This window comes from Pituophis catenifer, unplaced genomic scaffold, assembly GCF_029215685.1.
Source record: "Pituophis catenifer annectens isolate HBS135680 unplaced genomic scaffold, rPitCat1.0.hap2 SCAF_4, whole genome shotgun sequence".
Taxonomy (NCBI): Eukaryota; Metazoa; Chordata; class Lepidosauria; order Squamata; family Colubridae; genus Pituophis; species Pituophis catenifer.
In genome coordinates, this window is record NW_027256884.1 from 24,409,277 (window position 1) to 24,430,688 (window position 21,412).

Sequence of the window (21,412 nt, forward strand, 5' to 3'; positions counted from 1 at the left end):
CAGATCTTTGGCAAGTGGTTCCCATTTATGATGGTTGCAGGATCCCAGGATCATGTGATCACCTTTTCTGACCTGCTGACAAACAAAGTCAATGGGAAATCCAGATTCACTTAACAACCATATTACTAATTTAATAAATGTTTTTTTTTTACTTTTTACTTCGAATTTATATACCGCCCTTCTTCCTGGAAACTCAGGGCGGTGTACAGCCAGATAAAAACACATAATATAAACATTAAGAACAAATTAAAAGGAATTCACTTAACAACTGTGAAAGAAAAGTCATAAAATGTTGCAAAACTCAGTTAACAAATGTTTCACTTAGCAACATACAGTTTGGGCCCAATTGTGGTCATAACTCGAGGAATACCTGTACGGTACAGTATTTTACTATAATACAGGTAGTCCTCAACTTACGAGCACAACTGAGCCCAACATTTATGTAACTAAGTGAGAAATTTGTTAAGTGAGTTTTGCCCCATTTTATGACTTTTCTTGCCACATTTGTTGCATGAATTTCTGCAGTTGTTAAATTAGTAAACCGGTTGTTAAGTGAACCTGTTTTCCCCTTTGATTTTGCTTGTCAGAAGGTTGCAAAAAATGATCAAGTGTCCCCAGGACACTGCAACCGTCATAAATGTGAATCAGTTGTCAAGCATCTGGGGATGCTGCACTGCTCCTAAGTCTCAAAAATGGTCATAAACTGGTTCAGTGATGTCATATCGTCATCGCTAGAGAACCGGGCCGAACCGGGAGGAACCCACCACTGCATCTCAACATCTTTTTTGTATCGAGACCAGAACTGGATGCAGAAAATCCAACTGTGGTCCTACCAGCACGGTGTAGAGCAGTACTATCACTTCATTATTTTGACACTGTCCCTCTATTGATACATCCTAGGACTGCATTGGCTTTTTTGGCAGTTGCAGCACACTGCTGGCTCATATTTAAGGGATGGTCCACTAGGGACACTTAGATACCTCTCCCAGTTACTACTATTGAGCCACCTATTCTATATCCATGCATTTGGTTTTTCCTGCCTAAGTGCAGGACCTTATTTTTCTCACCACTGAACTACATCGTGTTGGATAGGGCGCACTGCTCCAGGCAAGATCCTTCTGGATCTTGAGACTATCTTCTAAAGTATTAGCTGTAATTAGAGTTTGTTATTATGATTTAATAAGAATTATTATAGAATTAAATAATTAATTATTAAAATTAGAAATATCTAATTCAGTTCAGCTACTTTTTTTTTTTTTGCCATTTCAGACACTTTCTGTATCCACGTTTCCTCCTCCTATGAGAAGCTAAATTTACTTTGTCAGAGTGTTTACAGTGTGACTTACTATTTTGAGACAACCAAGGAGCAAAATAAAGGACACAGAGGCTTGTCTTACAAACAGTGGTTTATATCAGGGGTGAAATCCAGCAGGTTCTGACAGGTTCTGGAGAACCGGTAGCGGAAAGTTTGAGTAGTTCGGAGAATCGGCAAATACCACCTCTGGCCAGCGCCAGAGTGGGGTGGGAATGGAATTTTTGCAATATCCTTCCCCCAGGAAGGGGGAGGGAATGGGTATTTTGCAGAATCCTTCCCCTGGAGTGGGGTGGGAATGGAGATTTTGCAGTATCCTTCCTCTGGAGCGGGATGGGAATGGAGATTTTGCAATATCCTTCCCCTGTCACACCCACCAAGCCACGCCCACCACACTCACCAAGCCATGCCCACAGAACCAGTAGTAAAAAAATTTGGATTTCACCACTGGTTTATATACAAGACTTCTATATACATACATACACGTGATAGGCACATACCAGGCAATCAATCAATCTTCAATTCTACACGGAGAACTACAATGCACATGAGAGATGATAGAACACAACGAGGAGAGTGATACATGAGGAGAGAGAGAGACGCCCTCTCATGGCCTCCCTTATATAGACATCTTCTTAAAGCGGCAATAACCCTGCTGATTCATCCTCAGTCCATCATCCTGGTCTACAGCCTTATAGCGACTGGTCAGCTTTAAATCTTCATTACCCTGACATACTTCTCTAAATCTCAGAGTTCACGCATAGATGAGGATACGGGCACCAAACAATGGCATCTGCAGACTTGTCAAAATGCTACATGGGCACACAATTGAAGGCATATTTATGACTTGTTTCATCAAAAGATAGACCTTTCTGATGTTTCTCACACATTACAATAATATCCCAGTCTTAAAATTCAATCAAATTTAATGCCAGCTCCCCTCCCAAAATAAACAGAATGAGGCAGGGATGGAGAGGAGAGACTGCCTGGAATAAATGCTTAAAAACCACTTATAATAATCAGCAGTAATAATTATAATAACACATTTGTAAAATTAAGCCCAAAAGGTTAAACTATGCACTTCCAAACTGCAATTTGCCCCATAGGTGACTACTATACTTGTGAAATGACTTCAGTTTCTTCTGACAGGCTCACTTAAAGATACACATTGCAGCTTAGCATAATAGTTCAACATAGCCTAGAGGTATTCAACTGTCCCAAGTGTCTTTAATCGTTTTCATAAGAAGCATATACACAGGTAAAGAAAGAGCGTAGTGCAATGATTAACTGCCAACAGATTACAACCCATGAAGCTATTTTTATTTTAATGGGATAGTAAAGTATGCCAAGTTGCAAAGCTCTTTGGATAAAATATTTTCAATGCATTTCTGCCAAGTTATAAGGTCCGTAAAATCATCACAGGCAGAAGAAATGTGCAGTATAATATGGTTTTGTATTCCCCTTTAAAATACAAGACAATGAAATAGATTTTTCATTTCAAAAATAGCAATTCCTGCCGTATAATTTTAATTACAAAAGCTTTTGATCAAATGGGCTCAATAAAGCATTAAAAATGCTGATTTTTCTTAATATAAAAAAAATCTTATTTTTTTAAAAAAATCTATCAATGGTATTAGATGTACATTTCAGATATTGTGGAGATGAATTTCCATTTCAATTTTTTAATAGTTTAGCAAAATGGAAAATTTCAATTCATAAAATCTTTATAACTGCTATAAAATAGTAGGAGAACATGAGTATTGCAGAAGAAGATAAGGATACTTTTAATTTCAACTCCGGGCAAATAGTTATATAAAAATTGCCTGCTTCATGAGAGGAAGCTCATAAGCAAAACCTATAAAAATGATAAATTACAGTCAGAGAAATAGATATTTTTGCCTCAAAGGACTGATGTTAACAGTCCTTAATAAAAGTTTCATGAAGTAGCATTTAAAGCAGCGTTCCTCAACCTTTCCGGCTTAGTGGCCCGGTCTGGAGGTGGTGGAGAGACGGGATGTTTTATGTGAGGAGCAGATGCGCGCATAGCTTGCACAAGTAGGGCTGCGAGCACCGGCCCCCGCCACTCACACGAGTCGGGCTATGTGCATGCGCACCGACCTGCCACTCACACAGCCCAGTTACAAATAGGTCATGGCCCACTGGTTGGGTACTCCTGATCTAAAGAACCAGTTAGAACAATATTTTTCAACTCTGGCAACTTTAAGACGTGTGGACTATAAATTTGATAATAAATAAATAAATAAATAAATAAATAAATAAATAAATAAATAAATAAATAAATAATAAATTCCCAGAATTCCCTAGCTGGCAAGCTGACTGGATAATTCTGGAGGTTGAAGCCTACACATTTTAACATAGTTGAATATCTCACTGAAGCTTCCCTGTGATCCAAGTAGAGTTGTCTGGAAGATGAGTCATGGCAACTGGATCCCTTTTTTGGTTTGAAACATTTCACTATACTTGGATAAGCAGCAAAATGTTTCAAACCAAAGAAGCAGAGAAGTCCAGTTGCCATGCTTCATCTTCCAGATTCCAAGGTTTAAAAAACACTAAATTAGAAGTTTTTCCAAGACACATTTTGAGTAATTCATAAAATATTTCCTATTTTTATTTATTTATTTAATTATTTAATTAAATTTTTATACCGCCCTTCTCCAAAATAGGACTCAGGGCGGTGCACAGCCAAGGTAAAAACAAGACATATATACAAACATGGTGAATCTAAAAAACTATTTAAAATAATTAAATGTTTTGGCCGAATTAAAACCATTTCCAATTTAAAATCAATTTAAAAATTAAAAAATTTGGTCAAGCCAGCCCAGCTTGTTGGAATAAATAGGTTTTTAGGGCCCGACGAAAAATCCGGAGGTCTGTTATTATGCGTAATTCTGGGGGGAGGGTGTTCCAGAGGGTAGGCGCCACCACAGAGAAGGCTCTCCCCCTGGGGGTCGCCAGCCGACATTGCCTGGCGGACGGCACCCTGAGGAGGCCCACTCTGTGTGAGCGTACTGGCCGGTGGGAGGCTATTGGTGGCAGAAGGCGGTCTCGTAAGTACCCCGGCCCTAAGCCATGGAGCGCTTTAAAGATGGTCACCAACACCTTGAAGCGCACCCGGAAGACCACCGGGAGCCAGTGCAGCTCGCGCAGGAGAGGTGTCACGTGGGAGCGCCTCGTCGCCCCCATAATCCCCCGCGCGGCCGCGTTCTGGACCAGCTGGAGCCTCCGGGTGCACCCCAGGGGGAGCCCCATGTAGAGAGCGTTGCAGTAGTCCAGGCGGGAGGTGACGAGTGCCTGAGTGACTGTGCGTAGGGAGTCCCGATCTAGAAAGGGACGCAACTGGCGTATCAGGCGAACCTGATAAAAAGCCCCCCTGGCCACGGCCGTCAAATGATCTTCCAAGGACAGCCGTGCGTCCAGGAGGACGCCCAAGTTGCGAGCCCTCTCCGTGGGGGCGAGTGATTCACCCCCAATAGTCAGCGATGGCGTCAGCTGGCTATATCGGGACGCCGGAAGCCACAGCCACTCGGTCTATAAAATCTTCACAAAAATTCACACACGCCCACATATACATGTGAGTTTTCACCCAGAGAAAAGTCAACATGCATTTTAATTGAGTGTTTTTATAGTCCCTTACAGTTGTTGAGACTCATGCGACATTTAAATCTGATTAATTAATTAATTAATTAATTTCCATATTGGACATGTTTGGGATATCCATTTTTATTATATAATTGCACTGCAAAATTTGGAGAAATGCAAAAACTTAACAATGTATCTGTTCCGGTTCATGTAATCACTCAGAAGGTCATATTAGATTGATTTATACTAAAATGCAACAAAAGGCATTATTTATCTGACTCTGAATTGAATTGGGTGGTCAGAAGCAGGTTTTATGCATAATTCTACCAGCGTATTCATACTTAGAGATGCATGAAGGAATGTGATAGCAAAATACATTAGCCTTCCCATTGCATCCACAACAGTAAAGCAGAATGTATGGAATTTTTATTGAACACTATGCATTATTTGCATTTTAAGGTTGCTTGAAATCAGCATAAGAAGCAGCTGATAGAAAAGACTTCCATAGGTTTGCTTTTCGATGGGAGAGATAAGGATAACTCAGTTTAGCAAACAATATTATATAACAATATACTGCCTTACATGAATGAAATCAACCAACTAATTAAAGCCATCTCTAGAATCAACTTCAAAATATTTTATTTCGATGCAGTAATGAATATTGAGAAATCTTATCCCAAAACCTTAAGTCTCACTTGTCAATCAAATTTAACCTGTCAAACAAATCAAATGTCTTTCAAGGCAGCACATGCACACATCAAAACCATGGTTAATGGAGGCCAAAAACAGAATTAGAAAATATATTCTGTATGGTCATATTATGCAGCTGTTTTCAATACAAACACAATAACCCAATGTAGTTTGTCATTGGTATTATCAGCATCTTCCAAGCCCAAACTTACAACTCTGAGGACTTTCATGCTCTGTTGACAATATGAAAAAAGCTTCCTTTAACGTAAAAAATAAGTAAATACTTTTAGACAACTGAAACTCTCCCTCGTGAATTTAATTAAATCTTGTTTATACTGACAAGATGATAGACAAGGCATTTTTTGTTTTATTTTGAAGTGTAAGTCTTATACAAGGAATTTAATATATCAATCATGTATGTAACAATAAATAGGATGGAAAATAAAATTAGGGTAGGAAAACATCCTCCCTTCTAAAAATGTATTTTTTTTTCCCCTGAGGGAAGGGGGAGGGGGAAAAAGCCTCCAGTATTATACAATACGGTCCCCACCTGAAATAGCTAGGAAAGCTTTCAAAACCTTGCAGCTATTGAATGAACAGTTCGTCATCTGTTTTCCGGAGAAAAGAATATTGTGCAAATACAAAGGCAGAAGAATTTAAGTCCATGTAAAGTCCTCTTAGGTACAAAAGGGTCATCAACTTCACTCAGCAGCGCTACTGTGCACTAATGAAACCTTCAGCATCCAGAAATAAAGAGGGAGCTTGCATTAGGCTGCAATCCAATTGTATTTATTTCCTAGTAATAGCATACCTACCTCTTTCTGTGCTTTCTATTTTTTGAGCAGAGGGGAGAAGGGAGGATAAGGCGAAGAGGCTTTTTAGAGAACCATGCTGCTTGCCTAACTTTTTTTTAAATCACGGTAGTTCAAAACAAAAAGTAAAAAAATAAAATAAAATCAAAGAGAAAACGGGGGTGGGGGGAGCCTCACAGAAAGCCCTACAGCCCTCATTCCAGGCGTCGTATCATATAATACGGGTTCCTTCCTCAGCCTCAGTCCAGGTCAGGTGAAACAGTACACAACTCAACAAAGGGCAACTGGCAGAAGCTCCCTGCTCCAGTTTTTGAGGGAGAATCTGGCTGTTAGGTTGCTGACTTACGTTTTGTGTTTTTTGTAATGTTTAGCCTTGACAAGGTAGACATAAGAGCCATGGCGGCGCAGTGGTTAGAATGCAGTATAGCAGGTTAACTCACTGCTCATTCCGGGAGTTCGATCCTGACCGGCTCAAGGTTGATTCAGCCTTCCATCCATCCAAGGTCAGTAAAATGAGGACCCAGATTATTGAGGGCAATATGCTGACTCTGTAAACCACTTAGAGAGGGCTGTAAACAGGGGTGGGTTCTACTTACGTTTACTACCGGTTTGCATCGTGCTCACGCTCTTCTGCACATGGACAGAAGCATCTGCGCATGCACAGATCACCTATAATGACGTCCGGGTCAGTGGGAGGAGCCTCCCGCCGGTTTTAGTACCGGTTCTTGCGAACCAGTCCGAGCTGGGGGCAACCCACCACTGCCTGTAAAGCACTGTGAAGCAGTATATAAGTCTAAGTGCTATTGCTATTACAGGGAGGAAGAATTAGAGCCCGATCTCAAAAATATATTATGAATTTCATAGTAACAATCCTGTGACAATTGCCACATATTAAATTAATATACAGGAAGTCCTACTACAGTAATTGAGCCCAAAATGTATGTTGTTAAGTGAGAAATTTGTTAAGTGAATTTTGCCCCATTTTACGACTTTTCTCACCACATTCATTAAGTGAATCTGGTTTCCCCCTTGATTTGATTTGATTTGATTTATTAGATTTCTATACCGCCCTTCTCCCGAAGGACTCAGGGCGATGTACAGCCATATAAATATACAAAATTTAAAACAATTTAAAATTGAATATATAAAAATTTGGCCCATAGATTAAAACACACATACACCCATTCTAAAATTCGTATTAGGGCAGGCCGGGTTGCTGGAACAGGAGGGTCTTCAAGGTGTGGCAAAAGGTACGCAGGTCAAGGATGAGCCGAATCTCAAGAGGCAGCTCATTCCAGAGGGCTGGTGCCCCCACAGAGAAGATTCTCCCCCGGGTGTCGCCAGTCGGCATTGTCTGGCCAACGGCACCCTGAGGAGCCCCTCTCTGTGGGAGTGTATTGGCCGGTGGGAGGCTGTTGCTGGCAGCAGGCGGTCTCGTATATAGCCCGGTCCTAAGCCATGGAGCGCTTTAAAGGTTGACCTTGACTTTGCTTGCCAGAAGGTTGTAAAAGGTCATCACATGACTCTGGGACATTGCAACCATCATAAATATGAGCCAGTTGCCAAGTGTCTGAATGTTGATTACATAACCATGGGGAAGCTGCAATGGTCACAAATGTGAAAAATGGTCATAAGTCACTTTTTCAGTGCTGTCGTAACTTCGAACAGTCACTAAATGAACTGTTGTAAGTCGAGGACTACCTGTATATCGTGAAATGGACACCCCTGTTTCATTTTTCCTTGAAACCACATGACAACCAGAATGTACAGGGATTAGAGGATCTTTTGACTTTCTCCTTCAGAGATAAGAGAGAAAACGTTAAATTTGGTTTGCCAAAATTTATGACTGACATCTATCTCCATGTCTTCCCAGAATTTAACAGATTTGGAAAAGACCTTGTAGATCATCTAGTCCAACCCCCTGCCTAAGTAGGAGACCCTACACCATTTCTGACAAATGGCAGTCCAATCTCTTCTTGAAAGCCTCTAGTGATGAAGCTCCCGCAACTTCCGAAGGCAAGCTGTTCCATTGGTTGATTGTTCTCACTGTCAGAAAAATTATCCTTATTTCTAGGTTTAATCCTTAGGTGCGTTGGAAAATAGCTTGACCCCCTCCTCTCTGTGGCAGCCCCTCAAATATTGGAACACTGCTATCTCCCCTGGTCTTTCTCTTCACTAGACTAGCCATGTCCAGTTCCTGTAACTGCTCTTCATATGTTTTAGCCTCCAGACCCCTAATCATCTTGGTTGCTTTTCGCTGCAGACTTTCTAGAGTCTCAACATCTTTTTTATAGTGTGGTGAGCAGAACTAGATGCAGTATTCTTATATAAGTGAGCATTTTGATGTTAAAGGAGCAAAAGTGATCAAGGCAATCATGAGTCTAAAAGGCCCCATGGTTCCTTTGCATGTCACTAACCGAAGTTAAATTGGCTGATCCCTCTCTCCCCCTCCCCTGCCAGTCACCATTAAGCAACCTGTTTCTTAATTTAAAAAGCAACCAGAATATAAAAACATATTTGCTCTGCTCCCATTCCTGGGGCAGCACCCCACCCCTGGGTCTTCATGGGGACTGACAGGATTGTTTTTCAATCTGAAAAACACAGTTCACAGGAAAAATGACCAGACATATTCCTTTAAAGGGGATGCACTGCAGCTTCTTTGAGGCAATGGTACTGTTCAGTGTGTTTATATTTTTACATATATAGAATGGCACAAACGAACCTGAGAGATTGGAGCCGATACCTGTTCAAAGCAGCAACTGAGTTAATTTAGCACATTTCAGAAACATATGAGCAAAAATGTTCTCGCTCCAAATAGTCATTTTGAGTCTTCCAAACCTGCTGCAAATAAAACATTCACATTCTGGAATATCTCGAAAGCCAAATAAAAATTATCCATTTTCTACTAGCTGAAATTATATTCTCAGTGAAGTCTAAAATGCCAGGAAAGGACTCTGATTCACAACACCCCTAGCCTATAAAATCTTGTTTGTTTTTGTGGCGTATATTTGAGAGGACAAAGACATTGCGGGTGCGCGCACGCCCACATGTGTGCGCGCACAATCACCATCTCTTCTATTTGTCAGAATAATTTCTGCTCTAAAATATTTTATGTCCACAAAACAGAATGCATCATTCCAGTCTTTAAACCAAATTCAATCTGTAGTCATAACTAATGGCTGAAAGAAAGCTGTTTGGGCATGACAGAAACATAGATAATGAACCTCTTAAAATAGTCATAATAATTTCACTTCATTTTCAGTCATCATTCAAGAAGAAAGGATTAACATACACAGAGACATCACGCTACTCTATAAGATTCCTGGCATATAACCAGCAGAGTGCAGAAGAAAGATAAAGAAAAATTTACAACCCTAAGGTTTCTGGAGAGCGCTGGATGGACTTCTAAAATAGGCTGATGCGCAAAGCAGACCAATACCTGAGGTATGATTGAAATTTTCTTCCTCAAGTCATGAAGTCCTAGTTCTGATGTCAAATATTTATCAACCCAAATTCTTCCTTGGGGCTCGGCCAACCGGAAAAGAGCAGCTATTAGAGAGCTTTTGCCAGCTCCTGTTCTTCCCACAATTCCAACCTGAAAGACAAAAAAATAGAAAAACATATACCGGGGGAAGAAGACATTTATAAAGCACTACTTCTAATTATCTTGTTTATTTTGCCTCTTGTAAGGCAAGATATACACGGTAGATATTAGGCAACAAAAGATGCATAAATATTGTCTTTAAAAGGAAAATTTTCCTCAGCATTTGAATGATCTAAACCTATTGTTTGATAATATAGTGATTTTAGTTCATTTTTCTCATGAAAAGTAGGAATCAAGCAAATGTTTTCCCGGCTTAGCACATGTGAAGAGACGGCTTATTAGGACTTCTACTCTCGCCCTTAAAGCATAACTATCTTATTCCAGGTGTTTAAATTGAACTCAAATTTTAATGTAATTTTATATGTTTCTGAAACTATGTGTGTCTAGCTTCAGGCCCTGGGTAGCTTATAAAACATTATTAATATTTGCTTTTGGATAGGAATAACGGTGCTTTTGACTCACAATCCTCAAGAGTAAATATTATGAGTGGTCTTTTTATAAACCTTCTGTCATAACATCAGGAGTACAGGAATAAACATATATTTCTTTTACATTAAGAAAGTGAAGCAGGCTTCTTAGATTCAAAGTCTACTTATCAATTTCTAGCTCAGCCATCAGAGGCAATAATTAATTATATTGAGTTTATTTATCAGCAAAGAGAGGGAGAACAAGAGCCTTGGTGGTGCAGCAGACTAAAGTGCTGTTAAATAGCACCAGCTGCCTGCAATTAATGCAAGTTCAAATCTCACCAGGCTCAAGGTTGACTCAGCCTTCCATCCTTTTGAGGTAGGTAAAATGAGGACCCGGATTGTGGGGGCAATAAGCTGACTTTGTATAAAAAAAACCCACCACTTATGGGGGGGGCGAAAGCCCTACTAAGCAGGTATATACAAAAGTATGAAGGCTATTGCTTAATGCATTGTAAGCCTCCCTGATTCTCCGGAGAAGGGCGGCATATAAATTGAACCTATAAATAAATACATACATACATACATACATACATACATACATACATACATACATTAATCAACTGATTAAGTGCCCTCAAGTTGGTGTCAATTTTTATTTGAGTGACAGACCAATTCTCTCCAAGATGATCTGTCTTCAAGTTGGCCTTTTAGTTTCATTCATTGCAGCTGAAAACTGAATCTATCCACCTTGCTCTCTTCTTCTTTTCTTTCTTTCAACTTTTACTAGAATTATGAGCTTCTCAAAGGAACTGCCAAAATATTACAGTTTGAGCCCAATCACTGATGTCTTGAGTGAAAATTCCGAATTGATTTTTAGGTTTTCTGTAGTTATCCATCATATTCTCAACAGTCTTCTCCAACATCAAAATTTAAAAGCATCGGATATACTTTCTATCTTACTTTTTCAAACTCCAGATTTTGTAATCCTATGGGGTCATGAAGAAAACCTGAATAATTCTAATCTTTGTAAGTACAGTCAGGCCTGGACATCTGAAGATTTTTTTCTAATATTGTCCTCTTTAAATTCAAATAACTATATTGAAACTGAATTAGGCTTCAACCATAATTAAAATATCTAAATTGTGCTTAAAATTACTCTGATTTCCTAAAATATAGGAATGCTAAAATAGATATTACATTTTAGAATTGCTATTTTAAAAAAACAGAATATTGTCCCTGATGTTTGTGCCATATCAGAAGAGAAAAAAGATCAAAAACAAGATGTGTAAATCTTAACGATTTTTTTTCAAGTGAACTGAGAAGTCAACAATGTGAATTTCACATGATGAAAACCATTTAATTCCATTTCTGCATTAACACCCAATTTTTAAAAAAAAAAATCTGCCTGAAAGTTTGTCAATAATATGAAGATACCTTTTTAATGCATTCCTCATATTACCTGCATCTTTAATTGGGAAATGCTGCTTTTTATCTCCATCAGTATGTGTGTGTGTGTGTGTGTGTGTGTGTGTGTGTGTGTGTGTGTGTGTGTATTAAAAAAGACATATACTGTGAAATCAGGAGCAGTGAGATTCTGAATTCATATTCACTAGGAGGTGCTACTTAGCATAAGATCACAGCAGCATTCAGAAATTCTTCAAACTTCCCTTTCAGCTGCCAAAGCCCACCAGCTGTTTTTCTTCACTTGGGGCAACATGATTTACCCTCCTCTTTGCATCAACAGAATAATTGGAGAATTAGTTGAGACAAACTCTCAGCAACCTCTCTTTCAGTTGTCTTAATCGCTGCAGATGGAAGCTCCTGAGGGAATTTGGCTAATCATAAAAAACACTAAACAAAGTCAGATCTATCTTTTCTTAGAAGGGAAACCTGAAGAAGATCCCAGAAATGTAGCCCAGATTGTCACAGAATATACTCCCAGAAACAACAGTGGCAAACCACTGCTAACAAAACAGCCCAGGTATGTTCATTCGGCAACATGTTCCCTCTCTTTCTAGTCATGTTCCTTTTTTGCATGGCATCTGAATCCTCATCCGCTATTAGAAGAGCGTATGGCTACTGCAAGTGTTGGCCCAAAGGCAAATAAAAGTATGAAAGTGATAAAGAGATATCCTGCATAAATCTGTAGAGGCTTCCACTTCCCCATGAAGTCATCTCTGCAAAATAAAAGCCACGTTTTTTATATAGTAGATTTACATAAATAGTAGCTTAAATAGTGGAATTATTCTTTCTGAGATTAACCGGGAATTAGGGGTTTGAAGCAGCATTTTACAAAATGGGAGGTACATCTGAGAAGGAAACTGAAGAGGCTCATAACCTAACCAGAAACCTAACGTCCCTCCCTAATTGCTCTTTCAAGCTGTTTTACAGTATTTTTAAAACCATCCTTGCAAATCCTCCAGTGCTTCAGGTAGGGCAAACAATTCTGGGCGGAATTAATCTAAGGTTTCAGATTTATTATATTTCTGTCCTGGACCAGCCTAGGATAATATTTAAAACTAGAAAATCATGAATCTTTCCAAACCTAATATCTACTGCATAATACAAACTATAAAAAGGTAATTAAAAATTAAATTTATAGCCTAGAACTAGAAAATCCATTTTATAAGACTTAAATCTACAAAGTACAACTAAGTAACATGATTTTTATTAAGCATACATACAGTAACATATCAAAATTAATGTATAAGCTAATCGTTGCAAACTATTACAGAATTAATAAAGTGTGATACAATATTATTCTACACTATCTATAAAAATAAAAATATGAAAGTAGTAAAATATTCATGCTAATAGGCAATAACACTGTTTAATACTGTTAACCAAAACGACTAGAAAACTAAAGAGAGAAATACGCTAACACAATTACATAATAATTTTATAGTCTCTATTAATAGTCAGTTCCTAAAAGATTTCACAAGCTGCTGCAGGAAGCATAACAATCTGTATGTTAGAATTATAAGCAAAAATAAGTGGAAAGACCTAAATTGATCATCATGAACAGCTTGTAAATACTGACGAAATGAGAGATTGTCAAATGTCTCTTTAAAATGGGTGCTAAAGAAAGCCAATTATTTCAGTATGCTAATATTCAAAGGGACTTAAGAGGTTGCTCTCAGCATTTAAACTCTCTCACAGTCTAAGTCTCCTGAGAAACTGGCCCCAAATCACTGAATGAGGATGAATTTGAATGTAGGTATTCCCAGTCCTAGTCTAACATCCTAAATATTATTCCAGACTATCATATTAATATATTATTAATCATTAATATAATAATACAAATCATTTAACAACATATTAAGAGCCTTGGTGGCGCAGCAGATTAAAGCACTGTTAAGTAACACCAGCTGCCTGCAATTACTGCAAGTTCAAATCTCACCAGGCTCAAGGTTGACTCAGCCTTCCATCCTTTCGAGGTAGGTAAAATGAGGACCCAGTTTGTGGGGGCAATAAGATGACTTTGTATAAAAAAAGAACACCGCTTTGGGGGGGGGCGAAAGCTCTACTAAGCAGGTATATAAAAAAGTATGAAGGCTATTGCTTAACACACTGTAAGCCCCTCTGAGTCTCCGGAAAAGGGCGGCATATAAATCGAACCAATCAATCAATCAATCAATCAATCAATCAATCAATAATAAATAAATAAATAAATAAATAAATAAATAAATAAATAAATAAATAAATAAATATTATTCCAGAATCTAATTGATTATTCTTCAGTGAAAAATCAGATTAAAGTTGAACAAAGACAGACATTTTTCAATTTCTCAGGTCAACCAAAGTTGATTTGAGTAGTAATTGCAGCACAAATAAACATTATATTTCATCTCCTCCTTAGACCCTAAAACAGCTAAAATGAGAGACCAGAATGAAAAATTTGATCTTTGCCCAAATGACAAAGAATTGGGAATGTATAGAAGAGATGTGGAATGGCAGAAAAGAAGTTCCCTGAGACTAATATTACTGATCCTCCTAAAAACAAAATACAAGTAATCCTTGACTTACAATAGTTCATTTAGTGACTGTTCAAAGTCTCACTAAATGACTTTAGTGACAACACTAGAGTGCTGTCTATAGTGCTGTAGTTATAACAGTGCTTAAAAATGTGATTTATGACTGTTTTTCACAGTTATAACCTTTGCAGCATCCCCACGATCATGTGATCAAAATTCAGATGCTTGGCAATGGGTTCATACTTACGACGGTCGCAGTGTCCCTGGGTCATGTGATCCCCTTTTTGTGACTTTCTGTCAATGGGGGAGCCAGATTCACTTAACAACCGGGTTACTAACTTATTAGCTGCAGTGATTCACCTAACAACTGTGGCAAGAAAGGTCATAAAATGGGGCAAAGCTCACTTAAACTAATATCCCACTTAACAATGGAAATTTTGGGCTCAATTGTGGTCGTAATTTGAGGACTACCTGCATGCAATGTGTGAAGTCAAGCCTATGGAACCCAACCACAATTAAGATTCTTTTTACCATTCTGACTCAAAAGTAAAATTAACACATACATACTTTTTCTTTAGATTTAATTAAAGCAGACAAATGTTTCAACACTAAAGGACCATCTGCACTGTAGGCGAAGTTCACATCATCAAATGCAATCACTCCTTCAGTTGGCCACTCCGCTGGTGGACGTTTGTGTGTATGCCATGATGCTTCCTGTTCCAATTCGGTGTATTCCATTACTCGTTCCACTGATATCATCTGAAAAAGAGAAACAAATGTTGATTCCTAGGTATTTACTGATTTACAATGCAGTAATCACTTGAGGATTGATTTTCAGGTTTTAAGTAGAATCAGATTCAATACTTGCCACAATTATTTCTACCTAAATAAGCAGACTTGTGGGAAAAAGGGGAGGAGCATAAATCAAATAAATAAGTGAGAAAAAATTTTGAAGCAATCTTATTTTCATATATCTGGAACAAACCTACAATATATCTTGGTGTTAATCTATCTCTGAAAACAACACCCCACAACTGTGGGACTTATAAACCCTAATTATATCCCTCTTCAGTGTGCACTGGAGTAAACTACAGCAATTAAAAATATAAAGTACACCTTTTTCTTTACCAGTGTGCTACCCTGCATATCTTAAATAATCCTTGTGTTAGTAGTGGACAACTGGAAGCTTGCTTTGTAGAGCTGTTCACAGTGTATTAGTTTACAAACATGAAATAGAACAGAGAACATAGAAGATAGAACAATAGTGTTAAGACGGGACTTTGGGGACCCTCTAATCCAGCTCCTTGCTCAAGCAGGAGAGTTTATACCACAGATCTCCAGTCTCTTCTTGAAAACATCCAGTGATGGAGCTCCCACAACTTCCAGCGATAAACCATTCCACTGATTAATCATCTCACTGTCAGGAAATTTCTCCCTAGTTCTAAGTTGAAGGTCTTTTAATGAACTTCCACCCTTATTTCTTGTCCTGCCTTCAGGGCTTTAGAGAATAGGTTGACCCCTTCTTCTTTGTGACAGCCTCTCAAGCACCAGAAGACTACTATCATATCATCCATACTCCTCCTTTTCGTTAGACGGGATATACCTAGTTTCTTCAATCTTTTATTGTATGGTTTAGCCTCTAGATTCCTTATCATATTTGTTGCTCTTCTGTGCACTCTTTCTAAGGTTTCAGTATCTTTTTTGTATCATGATGACTAGAACTGGATGCAGTATTCCAAGTGTGGTCTCACTAATGCAGTATAAAGTGATACTACCATAGCACTTCATGTAATCTTGAAACTATCCCTCTGTTGATGCAATCTAGGACTGCATTAGCTTTTTTGACAGCTGCAGCACACAGCTTGCTCATACCTAAATGATGGTCTACTAAAATACCTAGATCCCTCTAAAGTTGCTACTACTGAGCCAGGCACCATCTATTTAATAGCTGCACATTTGGTTTTTCTTGCCAATGTGTAGCATCTTACTTTTTTTTTTAAATCACTGAATTGCATTTTATTAAATAGGGCCCAGTATTCAAGTCTGTCAAGATCCTTCTGGATCTTGAGATTATCTTCCAAAGTGACTGCTATTGCCCTGAGCTTGATGTCATCTGCAAATTTGATGAGTTCCCCTTCTATCCCCTCATCTAGATAATTTACGAAGATGTTGAAGAGTACTGGGCCTGAGACAAAACACTGAAGTACCCCACTCCATGCTTTCCTTCATGTTGTTCCATTGAAGACCATTTGCTGAGTATGGTTGATCAGCCAGTTGCAAATCCATCTGCTGGTGGTACGGTCTATCCCACATTATACCAAGAAGTAGGCTATGATCTACTTTGTCAAATGCCTTACTGAAATCCAACTAAACTATGCCCACAGCATTTCCCTTATCAATAATGTAATAATTATATAGGAATTTTACAAAAAATCTCCCTTTTTACAACCCTGCAGTCCCTGTTCAGGGTAGAGTTGAGGCAAATGGATGGAACTGAACCTTTACTGTTGGGATGCCCTTCCTGACACCTATGCAGAGTTCAGAGCAGATATTTTCTCTTTGTGACCTTGGAGAGAAACATCTGCTGCTATTTAGGATTGAACTTTCAACCTTCCAAGTGGGAAGTGTCTTCACCACCAGGCCACCATGCAGTTCTTATTAATTATATATTAATATATATATTAATATATTCATTATATAATACTGTATAGTAAAATTAAAATTAAATATATAATGATAATAACATTATATATATAACACTCATTTAATATATATTGTAATATAACACTAATTTAATATATGTATCCACTCACTCTTTCCTCCCTTATGTATTCATCTCACCATGCTGGGCTTCCATTATGCTCTCTGTATGAAAGACTAGCATGACTGAAATTCTTCCTTCTCCCTCTAAGAAGAGGTCGCCATCTTTGTTTTCCTTCATGGTAAGTTCTTTCATAATTCTCAACTGACTTTTTTGTCACGAATGAAACAAATATATGTGTCCCAGGATAATGTGCAAAATTCAAACTGGGTCGGTCACCGGGACTGACCCAGACTGGATCTTGACTTTTTTATATTCAGAATAACTTACCTCCCCACAACACAAAAGGATGGAGACAACATCAGCTGTATTAGAGCAGGGGTATCAAACTTGCGGCCCACAAGCTGCAGGTGTCATGTACAGGACACGCCAACCCCAGCTCCGCAAAGTGGGAAAACGTCATGATATGTCACGTGATGGCAACATGATGTCGCAAGTTTGACACCCCTGTATTAGAGCAAGGGAACCAACAGGGGAAAATGTCTCTGGGCTACCAATGCAGCAGGGTTTTTATATACTTTAAAGAAATAATTGTTTATTACCAGATTTTCAACTTCTGCACTTTGCCGAACTCCCCACTGGAACATTCCTGTGAGAGTGATTGCATAGGATAAAGCAAGGCCCACCTTTCCAGCATCAAGAGCTGTGAGACAAGAAAGAAGGCAAGTGTAAAGAATTTTGAATGAACAATTTTCTTCAAGTTTAATAATCTAGTTTATGAAATTGAAAATATAAAACGTATTAAATTACACAAACTAAATACATATGCATATGGGCTCTGTATATGTATAGGGAACATGTTCTCCAGGAATATATATATTCCTATAACCCTAACCCTAACCCTTAAAACCCATCTTTTCCAGCAAGTCGGGCTGGCTTAAGAAGAAATTTTTAAATTCTTTTAATCAGTTTGTGACTTTTTAACTTTCGGGCCAAATTTATATATATATTTTAACTGTTTTTAATATTTGTATTTTATGGTCTTATCTTGGCTGTACACCGCCCTGAGTCCTCAGGGAGAAGGACGGTATATAAATTGGAAATTAAATTAAATTAAATATATATCCTGTTTCACCCAAAATAAGACATCCCCTGATAATAAGCCCAATCGGGCTTTTGAGCGCATGGCAATAAGGCCAAGCACTTATTTCAAGGTTCAAACAAATATAAGACAGGGTCTTATTTTTGGGGAAACATGATGTGTGTGTGTACATATATATATGGACGCCATCGCTGGCGCCATCGCTGGCTATTGGGGGCGAATCACTCACCCCCACGGAGAGGGCTCGCAACTTGGGCGTCCTCCTGGACGCACGGCTGTCTTTAGAAGATCATTTGACGGCCGTGGCCAGGGGGGCTTTTTATCAGGTTCGCCTGATACGCCAGCTGCGCCCCTTTCTAGATCGGGACTCTCTACACACAGTCACTCAGGCACTAGTCATTTCCCGCCTGGACTACTGCAACGCTCTCTACATGGGGCTCCCCCTGGGGTGCACCCAGAGGCTCCAGCTGGTCCAGAACGCGGCCGCGCGGGGGATTATGGGGGCGACGAGGCGCTCCCATGTGACACCTCTCCTGCGCGAGCTGCACTGGCTCCCAGTGGTCTTCCGGGTGCGCTTCAAGGTGTTGGTGACCACCTTTAAAGCGCTCCATGGCTTAGGGCCGGGGTATTTACGAGACCACCTTCTGCCACCAATAGCCTCCCACCGGCCAGTACGCTCGCACAGAGTGGGCCTCCTCAGGGTGCCGTCCGCCAGACAATGTCGGCTGGCGACCCCCAGGGGGAGAGCCTTCTCTGTGACGGCGCCCACCCTCTGGAACAACCTTCCCCCAGAGTTACGTATAATAACAGACCTCCGGATTTTTCGTCGGGCCCTGAAAACCTATTTATTTCAACAAGCTGGGCTGGCCTGAGTTAAATTTTAAATTGATTTTAAATTGGGTTATCTTAATTTCGGCCAAAATATTTAATTATTTTAATACTGTTCTTAAATTTTGTATGCTTTGTTTTTATCTTGGCTGTGCACCGCCCTGAGTCCTATTTGGAGAAGGGCGGTATAGAAATTTAATTAATAAATAAATAAATAAATAAATAAATAAATATATATATTTGTTTTCTGAGGTTTTCGCGGGTGTTTATATGTAGATCTTTGGTTATTCGGGTTTTCCCTCGTGTAAAATTGGAAGTGTCTTGGCAACGTTTCGACGAAGTCTCATTCGTCATCTTCAGGCTGGTGTTTTCGACTTCGTGCCTAGAAGCATGGAGCCGAAAACACCAGCCTGAAGATGATGAATGAGTCTTCGTCGAAACGTTGTCAAGACACTTCCAATTTTACACGGGAGAAAACCTGAATAACCAAAGATCAACATATATATATATATACATATACATACATATATGTGTGTGTGTGTGTGTGTGTGTATATATATATATATATATACGTACACACACACACATACATACATATATACACATACACACACACTTAAATAAAGGATTGTAACAAAGAGGAATCTAATATTTATTAAAAATAAAGAACATTAAAGAGGAATTATAAGTATATTCATTTGTAGCAGCACAATATTAACTGAAATTTAACTTACTGATTGATTGATTTAATTCATTAAAATTTTATAATGCCTGACTTCCAACAGCTGGGCGTTTCACCAATAAAAACAAAGAAGAAAAGATGGCACAATCGGACAACAATCAAAACAAACCACATTACCCAGAAATTATCTGGAGGAAGTACTGTCTCATTACCAGTAACTGGCTTGCTGTTGGTAGCATAGCTAGAAAAATATGAGAAGGCAAACGAGAGTAGATAATAGGATAATAGTGTAATGTTTTCCAGCAAGTAAACTTACTCTGTGCAAGTAGCAAAGAGCCAAAGGCCATCACTATGACAAAGATGGCACAGATGGCATCCAAGCGTACAGCAAACCAGCGAGACGTAGTCAGAAATAGGAACCAAGCTTCTGAAAGCAAAAAGAAGAAAGGGAGATTGTTCAGATGCAACAGATACAACATTAGCAGGGCTGAAACAATTCGGTTGTATAAATTCAGTCTTATCTTTAAAACTGATTTTGGAAATTCAGGAAGGAAACAGATTTTTCAAACAGTTCCATTTTACCTCTAAGTGATACAGGTGGTCCTCAATTTATGACTACAATTGGAACCAGCATTTATGTTGGTAAGTAAGGCAGTCGTTAAGTGAATTGCGCCCAATTTTATGATCTCTTTTGCCACAGTTGTTAAGCAAATCACTGCAGATGTTAAGTGAATCAGGCAGTCATTAAGCAAATCAGGCTTCCCCCATTGACTTTCCTTGTTGGAAGTCAACAGGGAAAGTCTTAAATGGTTATCCCGTAATCCCAAAATGCTGTAACTCTCATAAATATATGCTGGTTGCTAAGTACTCAAATATTGGTCACTTGACAGGTGGATCGGGGTGAAATGCTACTGGTTCGGACTGGTTCGCCTGAACCAGTAATAAAAAATGCTACCAGTTCAGGCGAACCGGTAGTACAAAATATGCTTCCGACAATCAGCTGGGCCGCACGATTTATATTCGCTAGGAAGCAGGAAATCCTGCTTTCTAGAGAATCTAAATCATGCAGCACAGCTGTTCCTCCCCCTCACTGTTCTACTTACCTTTGCAGACTCAGAAAAGGCTTCTTAATCCTCCTTTTTCAGCACTGCATAGTAGCGCCTGTGGTGCGCATGCACACGAAGCACACGTTTGGTGTGTACCGCACATGCGCACACAAAGTGAACCAGTAGTAAAGCGAACCGATAGCGGACTTCAGAGCATTTTACCCCTGATGTGGATTCTACAATAGTCATAAGTACAAGGATGGGTTGTAAGTCACTTTTTCCAGTGGCGTTGTAACTTCAAACAGTCACCAAACAAATGGTTGTAAGTCGAGATCTGCCTGTACAGATAGTCCTGGACTTACAACAGTTCATTTAGTGACTGTTGAAAGTTACAACGGCACTGAAAAAAGTGACTTAGGACAGTTTTTCAAAGTTACAACCTTTGCAGCTCCCCATGATCATGTGATCAAAATTCAGATGCTTGGCCACTGGTTCATACTTATGACCGCTACAGCATCCCGGGGTCATGTGATCACTTTTTGCAACCTTCTAACAAGCAAAGTCAATGGGGAAGCCAGTTAATTTAACCAC

At 39.1% G+C, this 21,412-nt stretch overlaps 1 protein-coding gene across 1 annotated transcript in view; it reads right to left on the reverse strand.

Moving 5' to 3' along the window:
* The window catches only part of ABCC4 (ATP binding cassette subfamily C member 4 (PEL blood group)), a 201,756-nt gene that overhangs the window by 44,193 nt on the left and 136,151 nt on the right, over positions 1 to 21,412 (reverse strand). The window contains exons 23-26 of the mRNA XM_070942649.1: positions 20,092 to 20,202; positions 17,766 to 17,866; positions 14,970 to 15,161; positions 9,854 to 10,009 (exon numbers count right to left, since the gene is read on the reverse strand). Of these exons, the coding sequence (XP_070798750.1) occupies positions 9,854 to 10,009; positions 14,970 to 15,161; positions 17,766 to 17,866; positions 20,092 to 20,202 (560 nt within the window). The remainder of the gene's footprint in view (positions 1 to 9,853; positions 10,010 to 14,969; positions 15,162 to 17,765; positions 17,867 to 20,091; positions 20,203 to 21,412) is intronic.